The 23210-nt window shown below is 36.7% G+C and overlaps 2 protein-coding genes across 3 annotated transcripts in view; both read right to left on the reverse strand.

The window, feature by feature from the left end:
* Window positions 1-97: 97 nt before the first annotated feature.
* Window positions 98-17698, reverse strand: sdcbp2 (syndecan binding protein (syntenin) 2). Its single transcript, XM_053642642.1, has 9 exons — window positions 17507-17698; window positions 11577-11628; window positions 11208-11298; window positions 9393-9493; window positions 7420-7578; window positions 6868-7043; window positions 4768-4939; window positions 1540-1631; window positions 98-876 (listed from the first exon to the last, which is right to left on the reverse strand). Exons 2-9 carry the CDS (start codon window positions 11625-11627, stop codon window positions 822-824), a joined length of 897 nt encoding a protein of 298 aa, XP_053498617.1. The 5' UTR covers window position 11628; window positions 17507-17698; the 3' UTR covers window positions 98-821.
* Window positions 17699-20109: 2411 nt separating this feature from the next.
* Window positions 20110-23210, reverse strand: part of LOC128618931 (sodium-dependent lysophosphatidylcholine symporter 1) — a 31805-nt gene continuing 28704 nt past the window's right edge. The window contains exons 11-14 of one of the 2 annotated variants that reach the window (XM_053642640.1): window positions 22978-23090; window positions 22529-22672; window positions 21359-21535; window positions 20110-20860 (exon numbers count right to left, since the gene is read on the reverse strand). In XM_053642640.1, the coding sequence (XP_053498615.1) occupies window positions 20821-20860; window positions 21359-21535; window positions 22529-22672; window positions 22978-23090 (474 nt within the window). In that variant the 3' untranslated portion in view covers window positions 20110-20820. Of the gene's footprint in view, window positions 20861-21353; window positions 21536-22528; window positions 22673-22977; window positions 23091-23210 lie in introns of those variants that run through there. The other variant, XM_053642641.1, reaches the window with a different exon arrangement.

Below are 23210 nucleotides of genomic sequence, written 5' to 3' on the forward strand. Positions count from 1 at the left end.
ATCATGGTCATTTGCAAATGGTTGTTGCACTAAAGTAAACATCCTCACAGCACTGCAGACTCTTCAGGGGTTGAGCTAGTCAAAATATTACACCATCTTATACGACTAGAATTATTTATTTGATTTTATTACAAGTATGTTGAGGCTATATCTGAATACATTGTAGCTATCATAGAATTTACATAATTGTAGCAGAAAGTGTCCTCAATTATTTATACATTTCAAAAAGACAACTAAAATGAATATATATATAATTTTTTTTTTTTTTTTTTTTTTTAAACAAAGACTAATCAAATCAACCTTGTTTACAGTCTGGCAGTGTAAATCCTTCTTGGCACATAGGTGTGAATGGTACACTCTTAACAAGGGAAACTGATGAAACCTGTGCATAGTGGGTGACTTTTCAAAGATTTAGAGTACTGAACTCAATGCCCACAATCCTTATCAGTCTTCGGAAGCCCAGGAACAAACTTATTCCTTATTTTTCTTTGCCCACTAACTAATCAGAAGATGCAAGTTTAAAAATAAAAAACAAACAAACAAACAAAAAAAACCATAAAACTCAAAGCCAGTAATACTCTGGGATATGTGATGGATTATTATTGTTACATATAAAATACAATTAAACAATGCAACCGTAACAAGGAAGATAGAAAAAAAAATAGATATACAAGAACATCTAAAAGTAGAAAAAGGCAAATTTCTTATGTTATACATGAACATGATTGAAGAAAGGATTAATTCTAACACAGACCAGCCATGTGCTAGAAGGGCCTGATGGAGATTGCAGATGCTCTGGAAGGGGCTGAGGTGTGAGAGGTTTAAACCTCAGGCACCGAGTGATCCATTGCTGACCTCAGCAGGCCACTCGACATCCTGCATCAAGCAGTAAGGAATTAGTATTTAGCACCATTAGTTTAAGTTAATAATTCATTTCTACACACAATGAACACAACTAACCAGCACATTTTAAAAATAATGCATTATAAATAAAATAAAATAAAATTAAAATGCATTATATTTTATCCTAAACATCTTATAATGCTTATGCTTCTTGAGTCTATAAATGTGATAATGCAAGCAAATGTTTGACCTTAAATAGAAAATTCTGGTCAATTCTGTCACTCACTTTTTCAACCAACACTTTATTTCAGTTTCATTTCAGTTTCATTTCAGTCATTTTTCTACTTAGGCTTTAAATCCAATTAACCTTCACACATCAACTTTTAGCATTTTTCCTCGTGTCTGAATTTAGATAAATGAAAATGTAACCACTTGTCTCTATCCTTCGTACAAGCAGTTTATCAAGGGGTAAAAATTAAGCTAATTTTTGTCCAATCATATCTGTAAAAAATCCCCTGTGTACCATTTTAATATCCTATAAAATCTTAATACATGATTTTCATTTCTCTTTAAAAAGGCCAGTAGGTAACATCAGAGGAATCTTTTTTAGACTTGAACACATAATTGGGTGCTGCATGTTCAGTATAACCTGTCTAATAAAGCTTAAAGAAGTACGATTGGTATTAATGCTCTAACCTCTTAATCATATGCTCATAGATGATCTTGGGCATGATGGTGATGGTCATGGCAGTGGGAGATGTGGTCAGGATGTCTTTAATCTGAGGATCCTGCAAACACATGCAACACGAGCAATTAAATCCAATAGTGCTTGAACTGATGTCTAGGTGAAACACAAAGTTTGATTGAAATAAATAATAAATCAAAAATAAAAACCTGACATCCTTTACACATTTTGTGTAGGACTTCTATATTTTAACATCACCGTACTCTTGAAAATCCGGTTCAAAAGTACTGCAAAAGAGCGGTCTTCTTTCTTCACAGTAAAAATGGCATAAGTCAATCAACATGAAACTGGAATTATTTATTCGCACAGCAGATCAGTATTGAAAAATGTTGGCTGAGTGGAATTAATTTTTGATGTACACTTGTAGACAAGTAATTTGTGGAAGAATAATATCCTATTTTCAAGTGCATCTATTTTATTTTATTTGCCAGTAGGGCTGCAACTAACGATTATTTTCATAATCAATTAGCTGGCCGATTATTTTTTCGATTAATCGGATGGGGTGGGGCAAGCTTTCAGTACCCTTTTTTTGTTTATTTAAAATAAAATCCAGAAACTGAGTATTACAAATATAAACTTCAGACTAAAACTTTACACAACTGTTTGTCCAAAACAGAAAAGACCCCAATACACACACCAGAATATATTATTAATGTAGGACTGTAGTTTAATTGGGTGCTTTTTGTGCATCCATAAACATAAAGCATAAATACTATGAAATAAATAATATATATATATATATATATATATATATATATATATATATATATATATATATATATATATATATATATATATATATATAAATATAGTATTATGCATTATTTTTATGAATGCACAAAAAGCAAAAATGCCTTTAGGAATATTATTTTACTTGTGATCATAATGTTTTAATTAGACATTACAGATCTTACTTGAGCTACACTCTGCATCAGCGCATCTACACTGTGCGTGAGGAGCAAACCGGGATCATTACTAATAGATCACTTCCGTTTTAATAAACAACAGAATTTACACTGCAAGCATGCAAATACAGCATATAATGACAATAAACTTAAATTAAACTAAACCTTTTAAGCAGCTTGTACCAGTTTCCCCTGCCCCTTACACACAGTGGAGCATTTTGGATATAAACATAAGTTTGTCCTCGTGCATGTTTGATTTACACGGTTTTTAAAATGCTTCCCTGCCTTAGAGGACTTGGAGGTTACACACTTTCTTCCTCAGTCACGTGACGATTTCGCCTCCATCTGATGGTGACTGAGGTCATGTTGGGAATAAAAGGTAACGCTGACAAAGTAAACTGAAGAAAGTCATTATCGGTGACTCTGGTTGTCTGCTAATGCTAGCGCGCGTATGACGTCATGCGCCTTCGTGGCTTATACTTCCGGTAAGTAAAAAAATCCTTATATTTGAGATGATATTACCTTTCTAAAATCCACACACTAGACGGTAGGGCAGAGTGCATAGTGCAAGTGTACAGTACTTTATTTGGGACACAACTTTAGTATTTACTCTCCGAAGTGTGTTTTCTGAACAGAAGTAACGTAATGAGTAAACATGCCCCGTGCCGCACACAGACCAACTAATCGATAATGAGATTCATTGACAATGATTTTCATAATCGATTATTGTCAATTTTATTGATTATTTGTTGCAGCTCTACTTGCCGGTTAATCATACATAACAAAAGCTGCCCTGGGGAAAAAATGATGAATAGGTATATGCTCCAGCAGTTTGAGTATTGACAAGCAGAGGTGGTCTATATAGCCTACAAATAATATCACAATATTTGGGGATGTTTTTGTGATAATGATATTAAGTGATGATATCTCTCAAAATAGTTAATTTTATAACACTTCATAGCTTTTGGAAAAGAAAAACACACACACACACACACACACACACGTGGCAGCAGCACAATGTATAAAATCATACATCATTCTGTGTAATCACTGGAGACTTTTGTGTGTGAAAATCCCAGAAGATCAGCAGTTTCTGAAATATTCAAACCAGCCCATCTGGCACCAACAACAATGCCACGGTTAAAGTCACAGAGATCACACTTTTTCCACATTCTGATGTTTGATGTGAACATTAACTGAAGCTTTTGACCTGTATCTGCATGAATTTATGCATTGCGCTGCTGCCACATGGATGGCTCATTGGATAACTGCATAAATTAGCAGGTGTACAGATGTTCCTATTAAAGTTGACAGTGAGTGTATAAAACCTTCAAATCTATAAAAAGTAAATAAATAAATAAAAATATACACGTTGCCTTTCAAATGAAATAGAATATTCCATGCTAAACACTGCAATTTAATACATACAGCTCTGTAGCTCAACACAGTACGCTACTGAAGCTAATTTAGCCGCTAACTTGGCATGGCATTTGTCATATGTCATATATTTGCTGAAAGCTGTTTGTGAGAAATATTTTCTTTCCAGGGATGTTGTACCTTGTGTATAAATTCCTCAAATCCTTCCTTTTCCACCATTTGAATAGGTATCATGAGCTTAGGTAACCAAAACCTGACTGCTTCTGTAATTTAATTCCACCACCTCCTTTTTTTGTCATACGGAGTGCCACTTGAGAATGCTCCAGCTATGGATGCCTGAGTAACTACATTTTGTTTGGCTTGTTGGTTAACAGACAAAAATTTTAGCTGCACATCAGTGTACTCAGACTCATGTTATGACATTCCTCATACTCGCACTGGTGTCTGTTTTTGGATGGTGAAATAAATGATTTGGTGCCACCATTTGTAGCCACAGTATTTTTGCACATTTTCTTAATTACTGTTGTTTATTTGGAGTCTGCCCTTTTGTTTCCAAATAAACATTAACGTTACTAAAGTCTATACTATATGTCTGCTGTTGCTACACTCCTTTGTCAACTTATCAAGTTCATCTGCGGGTATACGATTACTGACTGTAGGCTGTCTGTGTGTCTTCAATGTGTCTTGGAAGTTTTCAGGACGTTCCTTTCCATAACAAGCCAAACAGTCCTTTCTGTACATACCAAGTACCAATAAAACATCCCATGAGTATAGCTATAAACCAGGTGTATGTAATAACCGGTCATATGTGTGGAATTATATCACAAACACAACTGTTAATGTAGCATAAATGTTAATGCATTTTAACAGAGTTTAATGGAATTCTTGCCCAGTTACCTTGAGTCCAATGACATTTTGGCCATTGATCTCGCAAATGTAGTGATCAGTGAGAAGGCCATTGCGGGCAGCAGAACCATCCTTCACCAGAGAAGTGATACGGCCAGACTTAAAGATGAAGCCAACATGGCCAGAGCTGTCCTTATGCATGGTGATTGTGCGCTGGAAAGGCCTGTAAGAAAAAACACCAAGACAAATGTCATCCAGAAATGTAAAACACTAAGAATTAGTAGATCTCTGTACCAACATCAGGCATGATACTATACTCAACTTACTTACATTAAAAGGGAAGATATCAAATCAGTGAGTTATACTGTTTATGTTCATAAACATCATTATGCCATACATGATAGGTGTCCACAGGGTGGAGCCAGAGCCACCATGCTGGAAGTTATTAGATGCAAAGTACCTCATAATCCTTGTTTTGTTATGTTGGTTATGTTTAACTGAAATTTCCCAGACATCATGGAGACACCATTAACACTCAATCACCCATTGTGTGCATCAGTGTAAAGGGAGAAAACCTGAAATGTACTCACACCAAGAAGATCTCACAATTGTTTGCAGTCTACATACAGTATATTCAGTTGAACCACTGTGGGTTTTAATATCTTGTGCTTTATTTTTTAACCTAGTTAATTAACAGCCCATTCCTGAGTTGAAGTGGGTGTGTTAGAGCAGGGAAAACACTCAAATGTGTAGGACAGGGGGTACTCTAGGACCAGAGTTGGAAACCTGTGAGCTAGGTTACGGAGGTGAAAGGCAATCACCAAATTTACTGATGTATGGCCTCAACAACACTATGGCTTTGGAAAGCATACACTCTATACACTATAATCCAGATGATACACTCACCAAGCACTTTACTAGAAACAACACATTAAATCTGGGTAGGGCCTTTGCCCTTCTTTATGTTTCCACAAGATGCTGGAAACATTCCTTTGAGATTCTGGTCCATGTTGACATAAGTGCATCACACAATTCCTACAGATTTTTCAGGTGCACTTTCCTGCTGGGAATCTCCTGTTCTACCACATCCCACAAGGATTCAGATCCGGTGACTGAAGGCCACTGAAGAACAGTGAAGTCATTGTCATGTTCATGAAACCAGTTTGAGATGACTTTTGCTTCATCATGCTGGAAGTAGCCATTATAAGATGGTAAAGTGTGTCCATGAAGGGATGCACATGGTCAGCAACAATACTCAAATTGTCTGTGGCATTCAAGCGATGATCGATTGGTATTAACAGACCCAAAGTGTACCAAGAAGACAAATCGAGATTACTCAGATCAGGCTACGTTATTCCAGTCTTTAACAGACCAGTTTTGGTGAGCCTGTGCCCACTGCAGCCTCAGCTTTCTGTTCTTGGCTGACAGAAGTGGACCCCAACATGGTCTTCTGCTGCTGTAGCGCATCCACCTCAAGGTTTGACGTCACAGTCAAGGTCAGAAAATGCATTCTGAGATGCTTTTTTGCTCACCAAAATTGTACAGAGTGGTTATTGGAGTTACCATAGCCTTTCTGCCAGTTCGAACCAGTCTGGCCATTCTCCGTTGACCTCTCTCATCAATTTCCGTCCGCAGAACTGCCACTCATTGGATGTTTTTCTTTATTGCATCATTCTGAGTAAACTCTAGAGACAGTTATATATAAAAATCCCAGGAGATCAGCAGTTATAGAAATACTCAAACCAGCCCGTCTTGCACCAACAATCATGCCACAGTTAAAATCACAGATCACATTTTTTCTCCATTCTGATGGTTGATGTGAACATTACCTGAAGCTGCAGGCTAGTCTCTGCACGATTTTATGCACTACACTGCTGCCACACAATTGGCTGATTAGATAAAAGTATGAATGAGTAGGTGTACAGGTGTTCCTAATAAAGTGCTCTGTGAGTGTATATTGCAATGTGTTTTTAGTGGGTTAGTTCAAACTGGCCATTTTGTATTTATATCTGTTATTTCCTTGGCATAGTTGAAAACTAATGCATCACTTTTTAACAAAATATAAATGAGTCACTAGATTTATAGTCTTTAAGTAAAACAGCTTAATTCACACTAATTATATAGAGTGTAAGGTTTAGTGACTGGACTGACCTATCACGGACCACAAGCTCAATGCGCTGTTCGGCTGCTGCCTTCAGAGCCTTGTGGGCTTTGTCTGTGCTCCAGCCGGCACAGTTCTTCCCGTTGATCTGAAGCACCTGGTCTCCAAAACGCAGACCAGCCAGAGACGCAGGCGAGTTTGCCTGCACAAGTTGAATGAACACCCCCTAGAGGGAAAAAGAGGTAGTTTAAAACTAGAATTCCTAACAGAATGTTTGACAAGTGCCTCCTTGGGTATCCTCCATCATGTCATACAATATTTTGATTGTATTAATTTGTTTTTAACTTCTCATTCAGTGTCTTGTCACTTAGAGAGAAATTAATGTACAATTATCATGTGCAACTTATTGCAATAGAATAATTAATAGGATAAAGTGCCCAACAGTCATAGTCTGGCAGTTCTCGGATTTGAAACCACAACCTACTGGTCTTTAGTAAATAATCTTATCTTTTCACTGCTCCAAGATTTGTATTCGAATCCCAATCGATGTGTAGCCTTACCCACTAGGTCACTGCATGCTAGCAAATATAAGATTTACTCACATTGTCAATTTCTTTTAGACGCAGGCCAACCTTCCCTTCCTGGTCCTTGCAGAGTATGACCTCCCTCAGGCCTGGGCGAATTTCAGCTCTCCTGATGCCCACATCTGCGCCAGTCACTGGCCGCACCATGCTCCCTAGACCTGATGGAACTGCAACCTGCTGCAGAGACAAAGAAAAAAAAATGGTGAGACCAAGTCACTTATAGTAAACATGAAAAGGACAGTCATGACCCTACTGATTTTTCTGCTAATAATGGGCAGGCCAAGCAAATGATTACATTCTTATGGAAAATGTATATTATTACCACTTGCATTATGTAATGTGATATACATCCGATGTCTGAATAATATGTCTGTTTACTTCTTATATATTCCTCTCTGTGCTGATCCCCTACCAGCACCATTTTCATGATTTCTGTATATATTGAACACTTCGCATAAATTACTTATGTAGTGTGCAAACATTTCAATTGTGTTTAATCAGATGTAACATTAGTTTACTTAGTGCACTTCACAAATATCGCTTGTTTTTTTACTCTGTGATTGGAATAATGCCAAAACTGTGAGCTTATGGTGTATGATGCATGTCATCATGTGAATGTTAGCAGTAAGGTTTCAACCTCATTATTGGAGAAAGGGTTTAATCTGTGTTTAGTTCAATCTATGAGAGTGCAGAACAATAAGCAAAAGATCACATTTAATGTTTTTGTTCTTAAAAAAAAAAAAAAGAGATATACTTGTTAACAGGCATTAAATCATAATGTATCTCTCCATGTTGTAAATATGTAAGTAAACATGTTTTAACCTGCAACATTGTTGACCATTGCTCGATACTGCTTTGTTTAAGATTAAATGTAAAACTGGTGAATACTGAGTATTTTCTAATTGTTTATGTTTACACTGGCAGAGTGTTTACTATAGCTATGTCTTGCTCATGATGATGCCATCTGCCCTGAGCTCATCAGCTGGAGTAAAAAGGAGGTAATTTTCATAGAGGATAACTAACCTTATGAAAACAATCAAACACAACATCAAGATCAGTGCAGAGAGGAAGATATTGAGCAAATCAGTGTAGATGGACAAAATTAGTAATGCCAGATACTGGCTTTGTGTGGGTCCGAGTATATTATTAACCAGAAATTGCATTCATGTGGGTGTAAACACAGACACACCCATGTTTGCTGATCTCATATGCTCTAGATGCATGAGTCAGTCTAGGGTTGGGAGATATGACCAAAATATCATATCACTAAATATTTCACATAACTGAAGGTATTACAGTGTTCAACTGTATTTTATTTTCCAAAGCAACTTACATGAGAAAAGTATAACTTATGGACAGTAAAATTTTCTGTGACCTTCTGTTAAATCTGCCTTTTCAAATATTCACCATATTCGCTCACGAAATGATTGGATGTGTTTATGTCTTTGTAGTAACTCAAATTTCACACAGCTTGTGTATAATGTTCTTTTGCACAATCTGTCTTAAAAATAAAAAATTAAAAAATAAAAAAGCATGTCACACTACACATCAAGTCATAATGTTTGTAACTATACAAATTGCAGTACTTCAGGGTGGAGAACGCGTGTCAACAGTGGAAGTAGCTTGTTTTAAGTATTAGGTAAATACGAACATAAGACACTGAAATCTTGTAGGCAGTAATGTCAAACGGTCTCCGGTACAAAACCAATTAGGTTTAAGTTCACTCTGTTTTCCAGCTTTTACTTTTTCAGTCAGCATTTATATGTAATGGAAAAGTACTCTTGATAAAGGATACTGTAAAAAGCCATATCTTTATATGAAATAAGGTATACAGAATATTTTCAATACAGTATATTGAAAGAGATGAAGCACAGATGAGGAAATAACCCTGATAAGCACATGACTTTCATAATATCAAACCTAAACACAGGCTTTATAATACAGCCCAGGTTACTGCAAACACACACACTCACTCACTCTCTCTCTCTTACATTATCCGCAGCTGGGACAAGAGCCAGGTTCTTCTGCACCTCATCACTGGTGAGATTGAGTCCCATGTACTCTCCTAGCTCCTCCAGGTTTGGGTACAGACCTTGAAGAATCAGAAAAGTAAAGAAGGAGGAGGGCTTGAGTTCCCACTGTTTTGCTTACAGGTGGATGATATGGAAAAATTTTTTAAATAGTAGCTTTTAGTCCCTCATCTGCAAAAAAATCAATGAATCAAATCAATAATTAAATTTCAATTTTGTTGTAATTTTTTTATTGCTAAACCAGGACACATTCTGATATACAGTAGAAATGGAGAGTAAACTTCTACAAACCTCAGTGTCATACATAAGTAACAATAAAGCACTATGTTTACGTAAACCATTCACTTCTCTTTTTTTCCCTCAAACTGCTACTGCAGTACCTAATTTACACAGTGCTAATCACTGCAACATTACTGTAAGATTTAGCTGCTGCATTTTTTCACTTGCTTTTTCCTTTCTTGCTCTGATGCCTAAAATTTCATATTATAAAATTATTTCAATGTCATTCAGTCCCTTCAAGATTTTGCCATCACAGAAATGAATGCGAAATCAAGGAAACTCCACAATATTCTGTGGAGCTTGCAATTTTTGCAAAATTACCACAGATTTGGGCCAGGACGCATCATGTGACATCACAATGCTTATTCAGCAAAAGCGCCCTTAAAGTCATGTGCGTTATTATACGTGTTATTATACAGTTATTTCTTGTTAGTTACACACAGGTTTTTAAAAATGTAGAGGAGGAGGATTGGGCATTCTGTGAAGCCTGTGTATGACAAATCAAATGTCCACATTTCTTAGTGGAATCCTCCAAACCAGTAGTCCTTGGTCAAGAGGAGGAACTAAAACAAGTCTGGTTCCTTTGGTGGAAGAAGTGCTAAAGTTTCAGAGTCATTAAAAAACCCTGGGTTTCTACAGTGTATGCATTCCTCCTCTTATCCAGCATTCCCACATGATCCCATTACAATTCTAATAGTGTAGCAGACCAACGTTAAGCAGAGCGCCTTTATCAGATTTATAAAAGGACCTGACCAAAACATTAACAGCACTGACTTAATAACTAACATCTTGAGTCACATGGGAGAAACTGATGGAGAAACTGAGTGGAGCACACATTGAAAATTGAGAGACTTTTCTTCCCTAGTCCACCAGCACTAACAATAATCTTAAATAAATAAATAAAACTAAATAAATAAATAAATAACTCTCCCCTCTGTCCTTCATACACAGAGCTGCCAATGAAGTCTCCATGACTACATAGAGTTACTTCCGCTTAGAGTAAACAAAAGCTCCACAGTCCCCAATGGCAACCAATCCTGCGAGAGAGAGAGAGAAAGAAAAGAAGAAATAAAGAACTCCCTTTTCCCCCGCATATTCACATATTCCCTTGCTCTCACTCTTACAGAGTTTCTTACACCTGGATGCAAGTGGACTCTAGTGACACACTTAGGTCTAAAGGAGGGAGGAAGTGGAAAAATAAGAACCTAAACAGAACAAATAAGCATTTTTCGTATTATTATTGTCCCTGAGGTATACGGATTCCATTATTGCATAACCACCACGCAACAATTTCAGGCCCCTCATAAAAATCTTAGCCCCTCATTCAGCCCGCACAACAAGATTTCAGGCACAAGAAAGGAAAAGGTGGAGGGCAAAAATGGCAAGTATGCATTCAGCTGGAATCTTAGGACCTGGAATTTATTTATTTATATATATATAAAAAATAAATTAATTAATTTAAAAAAAAAGGGGGGGGGGGGGGAGCTACAGACTTACTTGAGCTTGGCATGCCTTGCACAGCAGCCTGGTAGGTGCCCTCGGTGATGGCTGGAGCAGAGGAGGTGGACTGGGCAAACTGAGCCTGGGCCTGCCAGAAAAAATATTTCATTTACATAAAATATATTAATTCAAATACAGCACAGAGAAGGATTGGTCTTTCATTTCTTACTTTCTTTCTGAAGTAAAAACTAAAATCCAGGAGCACCACTCCCGATGTTGTGTATTTATTTATAAACAGGTCTGGCTATTTCCTCTTTGCACTAGTATTACAATGTTTGAGTCTTATATATATATATATATATATATATATATAAAAATTGTAAAAAAAAATTTTGAAAAAAGGAACAACCCAAAACACTTCATTACCCTCATGACCTTGTCCACCTTCAGGTCCTCCAGAGATGGATAGAGTGACATCCTACAAAAAGAAACAAGGGAAAGATGTTAATATATAATAGAGGACATTTTAAAATCAAGATTGCTTAAAAAAAATAGCATACCATGGGCCTATTAACAATAAATGTAGTATTTATATGCACTTGACATGAAATGCACTTGACATGCTAAGGCATAATACATATTGTTTAGGTAGTGTTCAGCTGTGCTCCAAAACCTTAAGATCTATTGGCTTACTGCTTCAACAAAATATTGTCAGCATGTTACACAGCCTCTCACACAGATCACAGCACAGATGGTCCATTGCACTTACACAATAAGCCACCCTCTGCCTGTTTCTGCTTTCTTCACACAACTTCATGAGCTTCCAGTGACTTATTTTGTACATACATTGCAAACAGCGAGTTTTTCCTCAGCGCATTTAATATTACTGGTTTCTTGAGAGCTAATGAGTGTAAAGTACTCAGGGAAAGTCTGTCCATTTAAGTTTACATTCAAATCACCTCCTTTCTGAGTCCAGCGCAAGCAAGACTCAGGCTTAAGCAGTAGAATACTCCATTTAAAAAGATGCAAAAAATAAAATAAAATAAAATAAATAAAAAAAAGAAACCGCTAACCACACTGTTTATCACTGCCCATGTATTATTAGTAAGTCAATTTGTGAATATTAGTAAGTTTACATCTATTAGCACAGCCATATAAAATGAATTATGAATTAGGCTTGTGCGATATAATATTATCATCCCTATATGATATTACACTGCCACACGTTCCAGTGATATTTACTGAAGATTATTTTATATCACCAGACCTGCCAAGTGTTACATATTTTGCTTAGGAGCACCACAAAAAATCTTTGGTGCAAGCTAAACATGAATCATGTTTTGTTCTAATATGACAACAAATAATGTTTGAGCAGTTTTGTGAAAAGTTGAATGGGTGAATGAAAAGAATCATATTAAGACAGACAGTTTGTCTAAAATGATTCTTTCACTTTAGGTTTGCAAGGAAGAAAAGTAGTTTGAGCTACTCCTCTATAGTTTACTATAATGAACAAAGCCCCCTCAGCAGAATATAGTGAATCATACAGAGCAGCACAGATCCTTATAACAGGAAAAGACAGACATTGAGGCAATAGGGGAAGTCTTTAGTCATTGTATCATATGACTTGGAAAATAGTGTACATTTTGGGATCAGCATTAGAAGTGACCTTCAGTGAAACTCCAACGGCTACATGACGACACTGCATTAATGTACAGCTAACACACGCCAACACAGACAACAGGCACAGTAAAAAGCGACACAGGGGACATTAAAAAGTGAAACATCTAGCAACCAGCAGTGAGCCCATACTCTCAGGGCAGGACTCCCAGTTTGTCTCATTTTAAGTCAGGAAAAACACAGACATAAGCGAGCACGCACGCAAGCAAGCAGCTGACTGAAAGAAAACACGAACATCTCCAATTCTAACAGCACTAGCCGACTAGTTAAATGGTATATCTGTATTATCCAGTCTCTGTTCTCCATGTATTTTATTACCTAATCTGTATATTTTGTTCTCCAGCCTGTCAAACACATTATTCAAGCAATAGTTTAATAGTCAAATAGTTTCAGCACATTAGCTAAAACACAAGCGCAATAAATATCCACACCTGGGTCAAAAGACGCCCTGAATGACTCAAACTTGCGCAAAATAAATAAATAAATAAATAAATAAATAAAACCCCGGAAGCACCAACACTGTTAGTCATAAGCTGGCCATCATGGGATCTGTAGCTAAACAACTTCACAACTGGGTAAAGATACAAATTCCACAGCAAGGAATAAACTAGCTGAATCATTCACTAGCTTCCCAACAAATTAGAGAACAAATAAATGCCTTGAGTGTTCATCGGTATGAAGACTGAATATATTATTTTACAATACAATATTATTTTAATATTGAACACCTCTGCAAAACATTTCAATAGGAGGACTGGCTACTTTCATTTTCCCCAAGTTGTGTTTGCGTGCGTGTCTGTGTGTGTGTTTCTGTTCTTGGGATAGGCTCTGGATCCATGGCAACCCTGACAAGGACAAAACGGTTAGTGAAGATGAATGAACAGGAATGAATAAACAAATCATCAGCAGTGTAGCTTCAATGCTTCATAAGTACTGATAGTGTATGATATAAAGGTTTGAAGGAGCTTACTCCTTAGCTTTCAATCCCTATTGATGTATAAGCTTCGATGTGCAATGAGACCACTTTTGGGTTATGCACATGAAACGGCTTACTGGCTTACTGCATTCTTGAACACAGCTTTTTCTTTGTGTGATGGAAGTGTGAATTGGTATGATATACCTGCGATTCGGAAATCTAACCAGGTATTTAAACTTCTCTTTCTTCTCTGAAGCATGTTGCTAGCAATGTGCTCTGTTATCATTCATGTTTTAAACCCATACTGGTGAATAGAGCTGCACAAAGCTTTTAAATTACTAAAAAATTGTAAACAATTAAATTCTACAACTTTTGATTACTTTATTGAAGTGGGCTGGGCTAGCAAGGTGTCCACTTTTGATCCTTCCAGAAGGATCATATTATAGGCCTAGGGCTAAATTAGATGTGGACTGGCATTTTGGATTAGCATTCAAAAAGGCTTTAACATCTGCAAGTTATCGCACAGATTTTACTTTAAACATGTAAATGTCTCTAGAACTTAAACTATATACTGCTTGCAAAGTTGTCCACCAACAGAACAAAAAAATATCTTAACAAAACCTTTAAACCTTTCCATTTAATCATCACATAGATTCAGTAAGTCAATGCATTTGTGGGTAGAACTACACATTTCGAGTCAGAGAGTCAGCGACTCCACCTCATCTCAAACTGGAATCTCAGTTTAAAATGAAAACCATCGACACATTACGACAATACACTTCTGTATTGATTGTCCATTCAAGTGCATTATCCTGAATGGACAAGTCTCTTAGTACTGCAATGAGATGTATGCCGCCATTTTGTAGATTCTTTGATATGCTGCACAAGAAGTGCATTATCAGCAAAACCTCAATAAACAGTGTGCCTATTTTTTTCATATAAACTGACTCAGGAAGTGCTTGAGAGGACAAACAGGAAACTCATCAGGAGAGTCACAGTTGATGACCATCATCTAAGACCACTGCCTGTCATTATCACAAACAGATGAAAGTTTTTGTGACGTAGATGTATATTTGTATTTTGATACAGAGTCTCTGTGGTAAATGGTAATAATATTTCAATGCACAAAAAAACACTATTCTGACCGTACAGTCATGCTAGCAAGCAACAAATTACTTGTAGTTTCTTTCTTCTGGGAGTTTAGTGACCAATATTGTTGTCATTTGTGAGTGTGCACTGTCCAGTGTTATTTTGAGTTCCATTCAAGTTTGATAGTAGTTATATACAGATGGCCCAGTCAATCACCTGACTTGAATCCAATTGAACAAGATTTAAAGACAATATGTTTAGAAGAATGAGCCAAAATCACAGCTGAATACTGCGGCTGATTAATTTCTTCATACAGGAAGCATCTTGAAGTTGTCATTACAAACAAAGGCTTCTCCACCAAGCATTAAATCAATTTCAGTTAGTATGTTCAATACTTTGTTCCTGTGTCATTCCACTTTATTACACATAACTTTATTTATGGACTTTAATGTTGTGAATTCTTTATATTTCCAGATTTCTTGAGTTAATCCTGATGTCTGGTGAAAATTTCGTGTGAATAGCCTCATTGGAAATATATTTACTGAAAAAAGTGTTGACACGATCAATACTTATTTCCCCCACTGTATATCTTCTAAAGTAGTTAAAAACTAATCTGTTTGAAAATCAGTTGGTTGAGTTACATATTTACGTGCTAGGCAGCATTTTAGCTTCACTGTCAGATTAAAGCAAGCTAACTGTACTAGCTACGTACAAACACCAGATGCACCAACGACCTCAGCTTTATTTTTCGATCTAATGTCTCTAAACATTTAAAGAGAGTTCATACTGTATATGACAGGATAAGATGAAACCACAGTTATAATCTGTACTTCAAAATTTGCATGTCAAACAGTAAATCGGAACTATCTACAGGTGGAAAGTAAAGTTGCGAGTGGGGAACTGAAGAAACATCAAACCACATGCGCCATAGGATTGTCTCATCATACGTAATTTGCACAGAATCGAGAAAATCTCAGATTCTAATGTTGTTTGTTGCCGTCAAAGAAATCATGGCTCTCTGTTGTGCACTGGGAAAACCTAAATGACTTTCATCTTTTGTTTATGCTGTATGTATATGTGTGTATATGTGTGTGTGTGTGTGTATGTATGTATGTATGTGTGTGTGTGTATATATATATATATATATATATATATATATATATATATATATATATATATATATATATATACACATACATACACACACACACACACACACACACACACACACACACTTGTATTTCAGATTAGGATTGAGTGTTCTGTATTTTGGTATGCATGCTGCTTTTCTCAGTCACTCAGAACGGGTGTCCTGACTAGAAGGTTTGGTTACTTATCACACAGACTTTACCCAGCATTCCACACTGGAAGGAAGAAAAAGGGAGCATTGTGTTACTCTGGAATAACAACTATTATGGGATTATGCAAAACAGTGATATAAAATGCTGGAGTAAATTGCTGTATAACAAATCTAAATGTGTTTCTTTATCAGAGCCATCCAGTGAAAACACCTGTATGTTAATGTGTAAGCAATATACACTTTGTATTTTCATACTGAAGTGCTCTGTAGGTATCTTGTAATAATAACTTCCCAAGCTCTTTATTAATTAAGCTTTTTATGTTTGTTTTTTTAATCAATGTCCAACACTGCACATACAGAGAAAATTAACAGAACACCAGAAGATTCATCTGTAGCTAACAGTCTTCTGCAATATCAGTCTAGTAATAAGTGTTAAACATTTAAAAACACTGTGCCACAATGCCTAATGTCCATTTCATGAAGGCTGAATGACAAACTGTTTTCCCATGGCACATGACCAAGATTAACGAAGGCTGGAAATTAACCCGTTTTAGATGTGAAATCTTCGTGTCTTTCCCAAAACAACAACTTGATTAATACGAGTCGTGTAATCAAGGTTCTGAGTGACACCAGATCTGTTGATGTCACTTCCTAGGAAGGAAAGTCCCTTCTTGAAGCTCTGTAGATTCGAGACCAACTCCTTTGTAACGCTGGAAGCAAAGTACACAACTGAGACACGTTCTCGTGTCTAACACCTGACTGGTTTGATTCCGCATTTCCGTTTCATTACGAAGCTTGTGCCACAACCCTTTCCCGATCCTCACCGTACAAAACATGGCATCTACAGGCAACTTTTTTTTTCCCCCTACAGTCTTTTACCTACAGTTTCCATTTAGAAACGTCCAAACACACACCATATCCTAAACAGCTGAGTTTTCTTATGGCAATAGATAGCTAGTTAACTGTTGCATAAACAAAGCTCATATTATTTACGTTAATGTAACGTAATGTCGTAGTGATTAAATGTCACTGTTACACTTTACGGTTAAGCACTCGCCATGTAACGTTAGCTGACTATTTTGGTTAGGTTTAATAAGGGAAAAATACAGTAACGTTACATCTTACTAAGTTACTTCACTAGATAAATAGATAACCTTCTTAAAACAAAAAGACATTCACACACACACACATATATATATATATATATATATATATATAATGACACAACCTTTGTTCTACCTAGCTGCTGGCTAGAGTTTCTTTCGCTAGCTGTATTTACTAGCTAACTAGCTGTCCCGTTAACGCTAGCTAGCGTTAACGTTGCGTCGTTAACAGCTAACTCAACATGAAATCAAATAAATTTAAATGTCTTACGTTTATGGTCCCGAAGAGGCGATTGACGGTAAAATTGTGAGAGACGAGGTAAACGTAGACAAAGCCCGATTCAGTTTGCTGTGTCTGAGCTTAGAGGAGGAATGGAAACTCCACCGTTAACTTCCTGCTCGGGTGTGTGACGTGTTTGTTGACTGACCCGTCAGTGCCTAAAATAAGTGCGTTACTCACTGCTGCAATAATTACATTAACGTCATAACTTTATTGATCAGATTGATTCGGCATATATGAAAGACAGGAGGCACCGACTAAAAATAGCCGCTTGTTATTTCAACTGGATGAAGCAGGCACATTTTAAGCCAGCCCATAAACATTACAACAAAGGAAACTAAGGGTTTAGGCGTTAACTACATTAGGCGCGTCATACATTCATATTTCAGTGGACACACACTCACATACATACAAATAATCTTGATGCCTTCAATGAAAACATTGCAAGCTAAGGTGTTTTCAGTTCACATACAGATGTGATTCACTCATAGTGGCAAGGATATTCCAAGTTCTCTTAAATTGGCTGTATTTTATTTATTTATTTATTTATGTTTGCTTGCAAGGAAAAGGAAGTCAGCAAAGATGTAGAGAAGCAGTGTCGGGTAAATTATGAAAAAAAAAAAAAAAAAAAATGATCCACTCCAGATTACTAATTACTCCTTTAAAATTGTAATCTGATTACTTTTTACATACAGTAATCATATTACTAATTACTTTACTTTCCCGTTACTTTCAAAAATCTATCAAACCTGCAAAAATACGCTACAAAGTGAAACTCATTGTTCTGTCAGTCATTTTAGCACTGTAAACATTTTAACAATGTATGACATGATCAGAAAAAGGTGGATTCATCGTGACACTTGCCTCAGGTGTTGTCACTCTTTGTAGGACTACCAGACCGATAAAATATAAAACTTTTCTAACTAGGCTAGTTTTGTGTCTCTAGTCAAGTAAAGTCAAGTCAAGTGGTTTTATTGTCATTTCAACCATATACAGCTGGTACAGTACACAGTGAAACGAAACAACATTCCTCTAGGACCATGGTGCTATAGTACATTGCCAGATCACTGCCTGTGACGTGTGACACGATGTACAACCCCAATTCTGAAAAAGTTGGGACAGTATGGAAAATGCTAATAAAAAAAAGAGGAGTGATTTTTTATAATACTGACTTGTATTTAAACAAACAAACATATAAAGACAAGGTATTTGATATTTTACCTAATCAAATGCATAGTTTTTTGACAAGCTGAAATAAGAAGGTGATGTGAAACAGGTGAGGCAGTCTTCTAATCATAGTATATAAGGAGCCTCCAAAAAAGGCCTAATCCTTCAAGAGAAAGGATGGATCAAGGCTTGCCAATCTGCCAACAGATGTGTCAGACAATAATCCAACAGTTTGAGAACAACATTCCCCAAAGACAAATTGGTAGGATTTGGGGCATTTCACCTTCTACAGCGCACAATATAATTAAAAGATTCAAGGAATCCGGTAAAATCTTGGTGTGTAAAGGGCAAGGCCGAAAACCACTTCTGAATGCGCATGATCACCAATCCCTCAGACATCACTGTTTTAAAAACTGTCATGAGTCTCTAATGGATATCCTGACGTGGGCTTGGTAATACTTTGGTAAACCTTTGGCAGTGAACACCATTCGCCGCTGCATCCACAGATACAAGTTAAGGCTTTACTATGCAAAGCAGAAGCCATACATCAACACTGTCCATTCTCTGGGCTCGGTCTCATCTGAGATGACAGAAGCACAGTGGAATCGTTTTGTGGTCCGACAAGTCAACATTTGAAATAGTTTTTGGACAAAACAGCTGTCGTGTTCTCCGGGCCAAAGAGGAAAAGGACCGTCCTAGTTGTTATCAGCAGCAGGTCCAAAAGCTAGCGTCTGTCATGGTATGGGGGTGTTTCAGTGCCCATGTCATGGGTAACTTGCGCATCTGTGAGGGCACCATTAATGCAGAAAGATATGTACACATTTTGGAGCAACATATGCTGCCATCCAGAGCAGGACAATGCCAAACCACTGTCTTTTATGAAGTGCAACACAACATTTTCTTGACAGACTCTTGCTGTATTTTAATCTTACTTGATTTGAGTGCAGCATTTGACACTGTAGATCATGATATCCTTTTGCTAAGACTTGGTCATGTTGTTGGGTTTCAGGGGCCTATGCTGGAATGGTTTGCCTCTTATCTCAAGAAGAGAACTTTTTCTGTTAATGTAGGGAAGTGTTTCTCATCCTGTGCTCAAATGTCCGATGGTGTTACCCAGGGTTCCATTTTGGGCCCTTTTCTCTTTTCTCTATATATGCTTCCTCTAGGTCATATTATTGCGAGACACCACTTATCATATCATTTCTATGCTGATGACACTCAGCTTTATCTTCCTGTGAAAAATAAGACCTGCTCTGTGTCTAGTTTGCTTGACTGTCTGCATGACATTAAGCGTTGGATGGACATGAACTTTTTACAGCTATACAATGACAAAACCATCAGCTCTGTCCTCTGACATTGTCAGTGTGCTTGTGTTAAGGTGAAACACTAAAAATATTGTGGGGTTTTTTTCTGTTGGTGGGTGTGGGTGTGTGTGTGTGTGTGTGTGTGTGTTTTCCAGGTTAGTAGTTGATACATTCGGTGTGTGAGTAATGATTTTTACAAGTTATTTAAATGTGTTTGCTATTGTTGGAAATAACTTGTACTGTAAATAGTGTATATAATTGTGTATATAGTGCCAGGCTGTGGGCCCTGGTTTGTTTTCCTTTGTTTTTGTGTAATTTATTGTTAGAGATTTTTATGGTGGGATTATATGTAGGAAGAGGGATGCCATTTTATTTGAGGACCCTTCTTTATTCCTGTTTCTGACCAGAGAAGAAGTGAGGGAATCTGTCTTTATTTTCAATGATAAGATGTTTCCAAAAGCCTTTAGAAAGAACCTTTTTGTTTGTTGTTTTGTCCGTTTCCCCTCCTGAAGCCTTGTTTGTTCGTATCCCAGCAGTTGTGAAAATAAAACTTGTTACATTATCTTTATCCCTCACATGTGGTGTCGATGTGCTTTGTGCCTGCCCTGGGACCTGGAGACGGTTTTCTCTCCCTCCACTTTTTTTATCCTCCTTCTGACCCCTGGACTTACCGTACAAAGAATATACAAATTAAACACTGGTAAATGTTTTCACCTCAGAATAGCTGCATAGATCCTGCTCAAAATTACATGCATCCATAACTGTTGCAAGAGCTACATGGAAAGGAAAATCATCCAAGACCAATAAAGTGACTTGAGATCCAGCATGAATTCTTCAAAGACCAACCTCCCCTCTTGGCTCTGTATTTTCTTCTCTGTATAACCAGAAAAAGAGATGAGTCACATAATGAAGAATTTAGCTCAAACTGTTTCTGTATTTGTAGTCTGAGCAGTTTTAAATTCAACTAGTTATGTATTGACCCAGTACACATCATCAGTATTGGGACAGATACTGGCCTAAAACTCTTGATTGGTATTTAATTGGAATTTGGAATAGTGCATTAACACATTTAATTTCTGTCTATATATTCATGTTTTCTACATTATTCACTTCTCCCACATTCTAACTACATAATTGGTCAATGTGATATGCAGCATTTGATGCACATTTCAGTACTGCTTTAACTAAATTGAAGAGATGCATCTTATTAATTTTGTTTTGACAATGTTAATTTCAAATTCTAGTGTTAAATAAAAATAAGATAAAGCTGTCAGAACACATTAGAATTTGTGTACTTATGAATAAACAACATTATCAGCACTCATCTTGAAAGCCCACTGAAAATGAACCACCACTCTATGGGCACACTTACACTGCTTTCCGCAGTGTGGCCTGGATCTTCAAGCGTTGCTGTTCATTTATGGGGTAAAGGTAAAAGAACACCATTCCTATCAGCAGCAGACAGATGGGCACTGGGACAAACAGCACTTTCAATGTGGTGATCACTCCAGAGTCATGTCTACAAGCGCCAGGCTGGTACCCTGCATAGCTGAGAAAGGGATGTGTAGGTGACGTATTTCATGTACTCTCAAGCAGTGATCAGCTTGAGAGGAACCAATTGTGGTCTAAATCCATAATGCCTAATCAAGCAAAGAAATGCCTTCATTGCTTAGATTTGGTGTGGCAGATCTAGGTTAGCTGCTATCCAGAAGGAGGGCTCATGTATAAATAATTTAAAACACAAACAATAAAACATTTGGCATAAAACATATGAAAAAATCTGGCAGGCTTTGAGCAAGTTGTTGGACAGTTATGTGCCATAGCAAAACAGACATAAGCCTAGTCAATTCAGTTTGTAATCACATACTGGCTGTTAAACATTCAACTTTTGGGGTAACCAGATTTTATAAAGGTGTTTGCTTGTGGAAGAGATGCATGCAACAGATAAATATATTTCAGTTCAGGAAAGCATGTAGTTTTCAAAACTATACAGAAAATGCCAAATCATTCACCATGTGATGGCCTGCCACCCATATACAATGCCTTCCACTAATATAGGCATCCTTGGTAAATATGAGCAAAGAAGGCTGTGAAAAAAATTGTCTTTATTGTTTAAACTTTTGATCTTTTGTTCAAATAATTCACAGAAATACTCTGCTCTCATGGACATCAAACAACTGCAAACAAAACACATGTTTATCTTTAAAAAAAATCCTTGTTAAATATAGGTGTGCAACAATTATTGTTAAAAAAAAAAAAAAAAAACTGTTGTGCTAAACCTGTATTGTGTTTGCAATTGTTTGACATCCATGAGAGCAGAGTATTTTTGTGAATTTTTTTAACAAAAGATCAGAAGGTTAAACAATAAGGCCAATTTTTTACAGCCTTCTTTGCTCACATTTACCAAGGGTACCAATATTAGTGGAGAGCACTGAAAAGTCATCTCATCAGCTGAATATAATTCATGTTTTACAAGCATCTGTGCAAGCCACCAAGCAGTATTAAATGAAGCCCCTAAATGTATTTACAAATTAATCCTTACTATAGTGCAAGTGTAGAGACACCTTGTGACATGCCTCCGCCAAACTTGTTAAAAAATACATAGCAAGAGTAAAACAGGGGTTCCAGATCGGTGCATGATGGGTTCTTCACCTTAAAGTCATCCACTGCATCTGGCAGCATTGACCTGAAAATAGAAAAGATAAGCAGTGTAATAGGAAATAACGAGTAGAAGATTTTTCTTTAACATTATCATGTACGTATTACAAGAAGTTAAAAAATTTGAGTAGAATGGCAACTGACAGGCAAAAAAAATCTCATAATACTCATAGTATGACATTCATTATAATGTCATTTATTTCAGCAAAGAAACAGAAAATGGCAGACTATTGTGTTTCATCTGGCCAATCAGTTTTCCTTCTATTTTGTTTTCAATTATTGGCCCTCCAAGGAGAAGATAAAAGGATTATATAAAACCTAGAGTGAACTTACCAGGGTAGTAAATACAGGGATGCTAGACTGGCACCAGCCAAAATCGCCCCTATGGCAGAGATAAGAAAATTTCCCTTCTGACAGTATAGGAGGATGAGAGCTGGAATATAAATCTGTACAGAAATAAGAACATATACTACAAATACTGATTTAACTTCTTGATTTGAAAACATGTTTTTTGAGGTGACCCATACGTGCAAAAGAACCAGAAACAAAAAAAAAGTAACAAAAAA

The sequence above is a fragment of the Ictalurus furcatus genome, chromosome 15, assembly GCF_023375685.1.
Source record: "Ictalurus furcatus strain D&B chromosome 15, Billie_1.0, whole genome shotgun sequence".
NCBI lineage: Eukaryota > Metazoa > Chordata > Actinopteri > Siluriformes > Ictaluridae > Ictalurus > Ictalurus furcatus.